Source organism: Rhagoletis zephyria, unplaced genomic scaffold, assembly GCF_001687245.7.
Source record: "Rhagoletis zephyria isolate East Lansing unplaced genomic scaffold, Rhagoletis_zephyria_1.1 Rzeph_scaffold_05542, whole genome shotgun sequence".
In the NCBI taxonomy this organism is placed as follows: Eukaryota; Metazoa; Arthropoda; class Insecta; order Diptera; family Tephritidae; genus Rhagoletis; species Rhagoletis zephyria.
In genome coordinates this window covers 30,740-41,705 of record NW_016162625.1, presented here as the reverse complement: position 1 = coordinate 41,705, position 10,966 = coordinate 30,740, and the positions used below count along the sequence as shown (strand labels likewise).

General features: G+C 31.8%; 1 protein-coding gene across 1 annotated transcript in view; it reads left to right on the top strand.

Annotated features, from left to right (window-relative positions):
- Positions 1-46: 46 nt before the first annotated feature.
- LOC108372210 (neuropeptide SIFamide receptor) overlaps positions 47-10,966 on the top strand; it is a 14,425-nt gene continuing 3,505 nt past the window's right edge. Inside the window, exons 1-2 of the mRNA XM_017627851.1 lie at positions 47-113; positions 9,952-10,954. Coding sequence (XP_017483340.1) covers positions 9,964-10,954 — 991 coding nt within the window. The 5' untranslated portion in view covers positions 47-113; positions 9,952-9,963. The remainder of the gene's footprint in view (positions 114-9,951; positions 10,955-10,966) is intronic.

Sequence of the window (10,966 nt, the reverse complement as noted above, 5' to 3'; positions counted from 1 at the left end):
AAGTTTAAAAAAAAAAAAAAAAATAAAAAAAATTATTTCAAACATTTCTGTGTGCTGTCGAGTGTACTGCGTTGAACTCACCAACAACATTTATTCAGCTTTTGCAGTTCACGGTAATGCAAAAATAAAACAGTTAAATTTGAATTTGATTTCATTTGAGGGCGAATTAGTTGGATTCAAAGGCTTCGCTAATTAATTGAGATTTGATGCTGTGGATTAAGTGTGCGACTTNTGAATTTGATTTCATTTGAGGGCGAATTAGTTGGATTCAAAGGCTTCGCTAATTAATTGAGATTTGATGCTGTGGATTAAGTGTGCGACTTAAGTGATCAGATCAGACACTCATACTTGCATAGCACTGTTGTTGTTGTTCTAATTTAACATTGAAGTTTGGCAGGGTAAAACAAAAAATTNTAAGTGATCAGATCAGACACTCATACTTGCATAGCACTGTTGTTGTTGTTGTTCTAATTTAACATTGAAGTTTGGCAGGGTAAAACAAAAAATGAAGGATGAAATGCATAGACGCATAAAAGCAATAAAAACGGAGAAAACTTTTGCAAAAAAAAAAAAGTTAAGAAAAAAGGGCAAAATTGAATGAAAATTTACATGAAAATTATGTGTTTTGCATTTTTTGTGCGTGCTTAGCATTCAAATGGTTATTATTTCATGCTTAAGTACAGGGCAGCAATAGTCATTTTTAAGTTGTTGATTGCGTCCAACTGTGACCCACTGGCCGTTGGAGCTTACTACACACATACATAGTTACACACAAACCCATGTACATCCATATATACACACATATTATGAAAAGGCATGCAATTCAAAATGATGTGTTTGTTTCTACAGTTGGCTATTATTAAATTTTTTCTAAAGTTCACGACAGTAATTCCATGACCCTTTTTAGTTCTATTTTTTTTTAATTTAGCTTCGCTTGGCCTTATTCCCTTTGTACTAGTACATATTTGCTCACCCAGTAATCAAATCAACTACTTTCAAAATATATACATATGTATGTAGCTTGCTTAATAGTTGAGCGAGCACATCCCTACGTTTTTTGTTGTTGCATAGCAGTATTTTTGACATTGTAAAGTTCTACGTTAATTTGAACGCTTGAAATTAAAACTACACACACATAAATTTTTGGTAATAAAAAAACTGCACAATAATGTTTAATTTTTTTTTCAGAAACTGGACATGGCGTTTCGCTTATTTGAAAAATTTGATAATAATCCTTTTACATTTAACCACAGGACATACATTTTTTACTATTTACAGTAGGACACAAATTTCTATTTATTAAAAATCTGACCATAAATTTTGTTAATTTAAAAGCTACACATAATTTTTTAATATTTTTTTTTAATTTAAAAATTAACATAANGTTTGTTTCTACAGTTGGCTATTATTAAATTTTTTCTAAAGTTCACGACAATAATCCCATGACCCTTTTTAGTTCTATTTTTTTTTTAATTTAGCTTCGTTTGGCCTTATTCCCTTTGTATGAGCACATATTTGCTTACCCAGTAATCAAATCAACTACTTTCGAAATACATATATATGTATGTAGCTTGCTTAATAGTTGAGCGAGCTCATCCCTACGTTTTTTGTTGTTGCATAGCAGTATTTTTGACATTGTAAAGTTCTACGTTAATTTGAACGCTTGAAATTAAAACCACACACACATAAATTTTTTGGTAATAAAAAAACTGCACAATAATATTTGATTTTTTCAGAAACTGGACATAGGGTTTCGCTTATTTGAAAAATTTGATATTAATCCTTTTACATTTAACCACAGGACATACATTTTATACTATTTACAGTAGGACACAAACTTCTGTTTATTAAAAATATGACCATAAATTTTGTTAATTTAAAAGCTACACATAATTTTTTAATATTTTTTTTTAATTTAAAAATTAACATATGTTTTTGTTCTTTTAAAAACTGGACATACATATTTTTGGACATTTAAAAAGTGGATATAAATTTCTAGTTCTTTAAAAATGATACACGCATTTTGGCTGTTTAAAAATTAAACAAAAATTTTTGGTAATTTGTAAATTGCGCAAAAGTTTTTAGTATTTTACAAAGTGGACATGCATTTATGCTCAATAAAAAAGCGCACACACATTCCTGGTCATTTAAAAACTGGACGTAAATTTTTGGTAACTTAAAAACTGAACATAAATTCTGGGAATGGGCCATTCCATTGGGACTGATGGGTTATTTTAGTCCAGAATGTCATTAATTTTGAATTACAACTATGTCGAAAGATATTTTTTAACATAGAACGATAACTTATGTACAAAATTGCTTTAACAAAAATACCAAACGATTTCTTAGTTCTATGTAGCTATCATTGAAATGAATGTGACTGATGGGACACTGAAAACAACTCAATTTTATCTTTTTATATTTAAAAATATATGACTGGTGGGACAGGTCCTCGTGACTGGTGTAAAGTAACTATGACTGAAATAATGATTTCCATAAAAAAATTCTTCTTTTTATTTTTTTAATACTTTTCAACAGATAAATGAAGTTTAGTCAGTTAGCAAAAAGTTACTATTAAAATATGTATGATTTAAGTATTTTAAAATTTATGTCTTTTTCCTCTTTTCCATGGAAGGACCCTAATTTAAAAACTGGGCATTGTGTTCGTAATTTTTATACTATACATATATTTTTATGGCCTTGTTGATAAAAACTAAAACAGATTAAAAGAGCTTTATAAAGTGATATTTTCATACAAATTTGCGATTTGTAAAGCAAGTGAACTCTTCGTTATTTTTTTATGAATTTGGGTTTTTATATTTATTTAATTTGAAAAACTGATCATAAACTTTTGCTTATTTTAAAACTCGAAACAACATTTTGGTAATTTAAAAACTGAACAACGACTATTGAATTGCAAAAAGTTAAAATCAAACAGAATTAATTAAATTGTCGACATTTTCTCTAAAAATGTATGTCTATGTAGTGTTTTGTATGACCAAAAATGTTTTTACATCCAAACGCATATTTAACAAGTTGCATCACCGTTATACCACTTAGGCTGAAAGCATAGCGGTGGACAAAGAGCATCGAGAAAAGCGTCGATTTCAAACGAGCAAGGCGTACATACACGTTTGTAAATGAAGCTTTGCTCGAAGCTAGCTCATCGCTTTGCTCGGCGCTCCACTATGCTTTTACCCTTAGTGAACTAGTTATAGTTAGCCTAACCGTTAGCCTAATTTCAGTTTTTAGAAAAAAAATGTGTCTTTGCCCTTTTGTAAAATTTTCGGAATATCTTATACGTGGTATTAGCACGAAAAAATTTTAAACCTATTTATTAGTAAACATCTAACATTTTTAAATTAAGATTAAAACATAAAGAACCAAAGCTTATCTGATATTTTCCTGGCAAAAAATAGGCAGTAGTTTTTGTTTTTTTTTTAGGGCTTTCGAAACATATTGCATTGCCACGTCTGACACGCTCTATAGAAAAGCATCTTAAAAAGTCACGAAAAACGAAAAATTACGAAGCATTTTACTTGATTGTACCGTGCGACAATGCGCTTTTAATTAATTTTATTTTTAAGCTAATAAAGTTTGAAGGACTAAAATCGAGAACGTGGTTGTGTATATATAATTCCTTAGCGTATNAAGTGGACATGCATTTATGCTCAATAAAAAAGCGCACACACATTCCTGGTTATTTAAAAACGGGACGTAAATTTTTGGTAACTTAAAAACTGAACATAAATTCTGGGAATGGGCCATTCCAATGTGACTGATGGGTTATTTTAGTCCAGAATGTCGTTAATTTTGAATTATAACTATGTCGTCGGAATAATGCAACAGTGAAAGATATTTTTTAACATAGAACGATAACTAATGTATAAAATTGCTTTAACAAAAATACCAAACGATTTCTTTGTTCTATGTAGCTATCATTTATATGAATGTGACTGATGGGACACTGAAAACAACTCTATTTTCGCTTTGTGCACTCAAAGATGAATTTTAACCAAAACATTTCATTTTCAAGAAACGAGCAAGGCGTACATACACGTTTTTAAATGAAGCTTTGCTCGAAGCTAGCTCATCGCTTTGCCCGCCGCTCCATTATGCTTTTACGCTTTGTGAACTAGTTAGCGTAACCGTTAGCCTAATTTCAGTTTTTAAGAAAATAAGTTTCTTTGCCCTTTTGTAAAATTTTCGGAATATCTTATACGTGGTATTAGCACGAAAAAATTTTACATTTATTAGTAAACAACTAACATTTTTAAATTAAGATTAAAAAATAAAGAGCCAAAGTTTATCTGATATTTTCCTGGCAAAAAATAAACAGTACTTTTTGACACGCTCTATAGAAAAGCATCTTAAAAAGTCACGAAAAACGAAATTACGAAGCATTTTACTTGATTGCACCGTGCGACAATGCGCTTTTAATTAATTTTATTTTTAAGCTTAATAAAGTTTGAAGGACTAAAATCGAGAACGTGGTTGTGTGTATATAATTCCTTAGCGTAAAATTAAACAAAAAATTATTATTGGAAATTTTCAAGGATATTCATGGACAAATTTTAAAAGGATACCCATACCCGTTCGCCCTTTTGCAACAACAACTTATTATGTTTTGATTCTAAGGAATCTCTCTATTATTTCATACCCATATTGTTATTCTACATTGCACTGAATTTTTGAAAAAATTTTTTAAAGTAACCAATTTTTTCGAAATTCGAAAAATAACTTTTATTGATGGTAGTCTCTGTTTTGAATTGGAAATTAATAAATTGTTCAACATCCAACCAATTCGCTCAACGTGCGTACTAAATGTTTGAAAAATTCATAATTAATTCTTAATGTCTCTAAAGTTGAATAACATTTTTTTCGCAGCCCTTTTTAATTGCCCTTTTGGACTGGTCCTTATATTTCTAGGCACTTATTATTATACTACTCTATTAAGAACCAGTTCCTTGACTCAGCTTTCACTACAAACTTGGATACATACATACAAAAGCAGCATGGTATCCCCACATACATATGTACATATTTACATACCAACACACATTGTACCTATCACTGCAGGGAAAGCTACTAGTTAGTGAACTAGAATTCTACCGTTTCAGCCGAACTAGTTCACGTTCTATCCTTTTTCCATGTTAGCGACTGGTATTTTTAAAATTGCGATGTCCTACGAGATGTCANAATTAAACAAAAAATTATTATTGGAAATTTTCAAGGATATTCATGGACAAATTTTAAAAGGATACCCATACCCGTTCGCCCTTTTGCAACAACAACTTATTATGTTTTGATTCTAAGGAATCTCTCTATTATTTCATACCCATATTGTTATTCTACATTGCACTGAATTTTTGAAAAAATTTTTTAAAGTAACCAATTTTTTCGAAATTCGAAAAATAACTTTTATTGATAGTAGTCTCTGTTTTGAATTGGAAATTAATAAATTGTTCAACATCCAACCAATTCGCTCAACGTGCGTACTAAATGTTTGAAAGATTCATAATAAATTCTTAATGTCTCTAAAGTTGAATAACATTTTTTTCGCAGCCCTTTTTAATTACCCTTTTGGACTGGTCCTTATATTTCTAGGCATTATTTATTATACTACTCTATTAAGAACCAGTTCCTTGACTCAGCATTCACTACAAACTTGGATACATACATACAAAAGCAGCATGGTATCCCCACATACATACATACATATGTGCATATTTACATACCAACACTCATTGTACCTATCCCTGCAGGGAAAGCTACTAGTTAGTGAACTAGAATTCTACCGTTTCAGCCGAACTAGTTCAAGTTCTATCCTTTTTCCATGTTAGCGACTGGTATTTTTAAAATTGCGATGTCCTACGAGATGTCAATTGTCAAGCTATGCATCAGCATCTACTAGTATAAATACTAGTAGCATCATACCAGTTGATGAGATAGTCTGCCAATTCATGCCCCGTGAAAAGCATAGTGTGCCTTTTTGCTCGCGACGCTCCAGCAGTCACAATGGCCGACAGAGCAAAGCACTCGGTAAGGTAAGCCTGAGGTCCCAGGTACAAATCCTGGCGCAGGTAAAGTTTTTTTTATTTGCTATTTTTTATTTTATTTTTATTTTTTATAAATTAATTTTTTTTAGGCNAGTGTGCCTTTTTGCTCGCGACGCTCCAGCAGTCACAATGGCCGACAGAGCAAAGCACTCGCGTGGTAAGCCTGAGGTCCCAGGTACAAATCCTGGCGCAGGTAAAGTTTTTTTATTTTCTATTTTTTATTTTATTTTTATTTTTTATGAATTAATTTTTTTGTTTAGGCTGTTTATTGTAATTTTTAAATTTAATAAAAAAATATTTTTGTTTAATTTCTTTGTTTTTATAGCACAAGCATTTCTTCCTAAATGTTTTTTTGCAATGCATTTGGATTTTCAAATTTGTTATTTATTTATAAATTGAATAAATTATTTTTACCTACATTTATTTAACTTTAAAAATCTTAACCCCCTCCAAGCGGCCTCGAACCTGCGATTCCAGAACCAGAACCAGTAGTCTTTCTTCACGTGACGCCACAGCCGACATTTGTAAGAAAAGCAATTAATTGCGTTTTATTTTTGGCTTTGGCAATTCAAAGGCAGATGTCGCTGATAGCCTAAGTTCTTCGAAATTGTCGAACTGGTAGGCATATACTAGTTAATGAACTAGTATTTTTTCTAACTGGTTTGGCTTTTCACTGCAGGGTATGCATATCAAAGTTAATATAGCACAAGTGTGGGTTCACAACTGGAGTCCTATCATGCGGAGCATTTGTGCTATTTCATTTATTGTTCTGCTTCCATGGGTTTTACTTATCATTAATTGTTGGTGTTTGTGACCAGTCGGCTGTTAAAAACTTTAGGCACCGACTAGAGAATAACAAAAAAAAAAAATAAAAAATTAATACACAAACGAAAAAGAAATGCGTTGTCATGTGGGTATTTATAAATGTGTGCATGTACATACATGTACATATGTATATGTCCCAGCTTATTCCTAACAGAACTTGAAAGTTATAAATTTACGCAAAGCTGAAGACATATTTCAGTGGGCCAGCCATGTTAGCTAGTAGGCCTCTGCACTCCATCCCTCACTTCGCTGAATACTTCAAAGGCATTGCCCTTTCATCTGTGGTAGTGCCAGTGGCAGCACGCATTCAAACGTAACGCTTGTCCACACTTTTAGTGTAAGATAAATTTCCAAATCATATAAATATTGTCGCCTTACTGTCTGCAACTGAACTTTTTATCGCTCCATCGACGCTCATTTGATTGTGGTTGAGTGTTGTTGAGAGTTTGTTTCTTTGGTTTAGCTACGAGCAGTTGTGCGCACAATTGGGGTGGGGCGGAGTTGGCTTGCGGAGCTTCTTAATATCAGCAATTACTTACTACGTTTGTGTTCTATTTATGTACCGTAAAGGCAAGCTTTGGGCTAATGCGTACAACAATTATATATCTAGACATAGTAATTTTGTTAGCTTTTGTGGCAAGAATAGCACTTAAGTAAGTAGATAATTTCAACACTGATTGTAGATTGTAGTTTGTGTTTCATTGCAGTGATTGAATTTCAATTGCAGTGTGTGTGTGGGTGTAATTAAGTTATTACATACTTACAAATATTTAGTATTAGAGCACATATATCAAAGCATTATAAATATACAGTTGTATGCTCATTTAGTGCTTTATACATATATGTATCTCCATAAAACACACAATTACCTCCTTTGTGCCGCATGCCACCTCAACCTTGTGAAATGTGAAAATTTCGTGTTTCAACCTTCGAAACAGAAATTGAAATTGGTTTTCAGGCGCTTTGACAGTAATATTTGTTTGAATGTGTGATTGTCTGTACATGTAAATATATATATTATATACATATGTAACTGTAGGTAGATATGTATCTACATATGAATGCACAGCCATGTATGTATACACATTTGTGGGCATTTCGTTTGTGTATTCGTAGAAATTAGGCGATGCAATTTTACTTGGTTCCAACCATATGCAACAAAAGCAACTACTCTATCCTTGTATATGTTTGTAGTATGTACATACAAACGTCTATATACATTTACTTATGTATGTCGATATGTATGCACTATGTAGTAATCTGGACGATGGCCTTAAAGTGAGTGCACAAGGTCCTCTGGCAGAAAGTGTAGCAGTGGACCTTGAGTTGTTTAACAGGCGGGAAAGGTTGTACAATCGACTAAAGCAGCGCGGTAAATGCACTTCAATAATGAGAACAACAATATCCATAGTACATATTTTATGGTGCACACACTTTGTGAAAGTTTTTAAAATTTAAATAAATAAAAAACTTCGAGGAAAGTTATTGCTTATTGAAAGTTTTTAATGGCTGGTTTGGTATGTACATATCTACCATATAAGTAAATATTTACCAAACCAACAACTATTAAAAAGTTCCAAGCTGAAAACAATTTTCTGTCGTTATTTAAAATATTAATAAAGAATTCCATAATTTTCTGCCACCTCAAATAGTGATGCACAAAATAATGAATTAAAAATTTAATTTTAAGCCCAATTTTGATGCTATGGATTTTTCATTGCTACACATAAAATTTCGATTCTATTTCTAAATGAAAATGTTAAAATTTAACAAAATTCAATATTTGTGGAATATTTTTTGGAAATGCCGAAATCAAAAACTTAATTTTCCATAAATAGTGAAAATTTCCTTTTCACGTCACCGCGACATAGAATTATGATTGGATACCTAGTATGTCTGCATTTCGAAAAATATATACATATATATCTTTGGAAAAAGGGATGATAATTATCTTCAGAAGGCATTAAATCTACCGAAAAATCCTGAAGAGAGCTGAAAAGTCTCAAAAAATTCAAAAACCATTCTGAAAATCTGCGAGATAGTTCTGAAAAAATCCTAAAATGTCCGGAAAAAAGATCTTCTAACAAGGAGGTCTTAGCGTTATGCTGGTCGCCTTTTAGCAATGAGTTTTTTTAATTAAATTAAAAAATTCTATATACTTTTATTAATTTAGAAATAAAATGAAAATAAAGCCATAATAAAAATATTTTTTTAAATTAAATGAAATAAAAAAAAAAATATTTTTGTTTCCTTTCAAAAATTCCAAAACTAAAAATTAAATTATAAAAAGAATTAAATGGGAAACAAAAATGACAAAAAGAAATTGTATTTTTAAGACAAATCTAAAAATTAAAAGAAAGTTAAATTAAAAGAACGCAAATTAAATTTAAAAGCAAAACAGAAATTAAAAAGTTTCAAAAATTTAATTAAGCTAAAAAATATTTTCCTTTTTTAAACAATACAATCTAAAAATTAAAATAAAATTAAACTTAAAGAAGAAACAAAATTTATTTAAAAAAACGCAAACATTAAATAGGTTCCTAAAAACTAAATGAAATTAAAGAAAAAAAAATATTCTTGTTGAAAGAATAACATATAAAAATTAAAACAAAACTAAATTAAGAAAGAAAAAGTTTAATATAAATATAAACATAAAATAAGTTTAAAAAAATTTAACTAAATTAAAAACGAAAATAAAATGTTATTAAAAAGGGAAAAAATATTTCCTAGGATTTGAACTCGGAACTTTTTTTGTTCATTCGGCCAGTATGACCGTTGGAGCGTTCCAGGGAGTTTCTGTTCAGAATTGGCCTGTATATGATATATAAGTGCTTTTTCTCCAAATAGCTTTTCACCACGAATGGTGAATGAGGGAGCTTTTTTCTAAAACTTTTGTGCTAGAATAACAAAAGTCTTTTGAACCATCTTACCATCTTCAGTCAGAATTGCCCTGTTAAATATACATACATTAAATACGTCTTTTTCTACACAAATACATACATACATTTATAACACGCACTGAATTTCAGCAGCAATAAGCTAATTAAATTTTATTTCTTCCCACTAGAACTGTCCAACTATGGTTGCATCGGCAGATCCACAAAATATTATTCAAAAATTGCAAAAGTACAAACGTCTAAATGGCACAAATTTGTTGAAACCTCTGCACAATCGAACACCAGCCACTGCATCAAAGCATGACAACTTCAATTACAAAACTTCAACGGCTAAGCTTGACAGCACCAAGCCACAACAACATCACAACAGCGAGACGGACACCACTACTATATCAGCAAATATGTTCAACACAATTGACCAACAACAGAATAATACAAATAATTTTTTAGACTTATTACGAAATCCCGAATATGTGGAACAATTTTCCGAAATGAATAACGATTTACTTCACATAACTTTGAATGAAACCGCCGTCGTTGAGGTCGGCATGTCGCTATCCTCGCTGCATGCAAGCATCATTGCACCAGCTGCCCTCTCACACACCACCACCACCACCACCTATAAACAAAATGAAACCATTCAACTTTTAAGCACACCGAACAGTTTAGTTGTAGACACATTGTTGGGTTCTGTGATGACAACAGCCACTGCAACGGTGACAGGTGCTGCAACACCACTCACAGCTGAGGACCTGCTACTGGGCCATATTCAACCGGACACTGCCAGTGGTGGCGCATTTACTAGCTTATATGCCAATTTGTTGGCAGACATTTCACCATCGAGCGCTATTGGAGTAGCAGCCGAAACGATTTCAACGCCAACTGCCGCAATGATGCCGGATTCTGATAATGCCAGCGTTTATTGGGAACTTGGCGCGACTGATTTCGATGTACTCTATCGGCACTCGCTGCTAATGACAATTGTCTATTGCATTGCATACATTGTTGTGTTTCTGGTTGGTTTGGTTGGCAATAGTTTTGTGATTGCCGTCGTTCTGAGGGCGCCACGAATGCGTACGGTTACCAATTATTTTATTGTCAATCTGGCTATTGCAGATATATTGGTTATCGTTTTCTGTTTACCAGCCACGTTGATGAGCAACATTTTTGTGCGTAAGTACATAT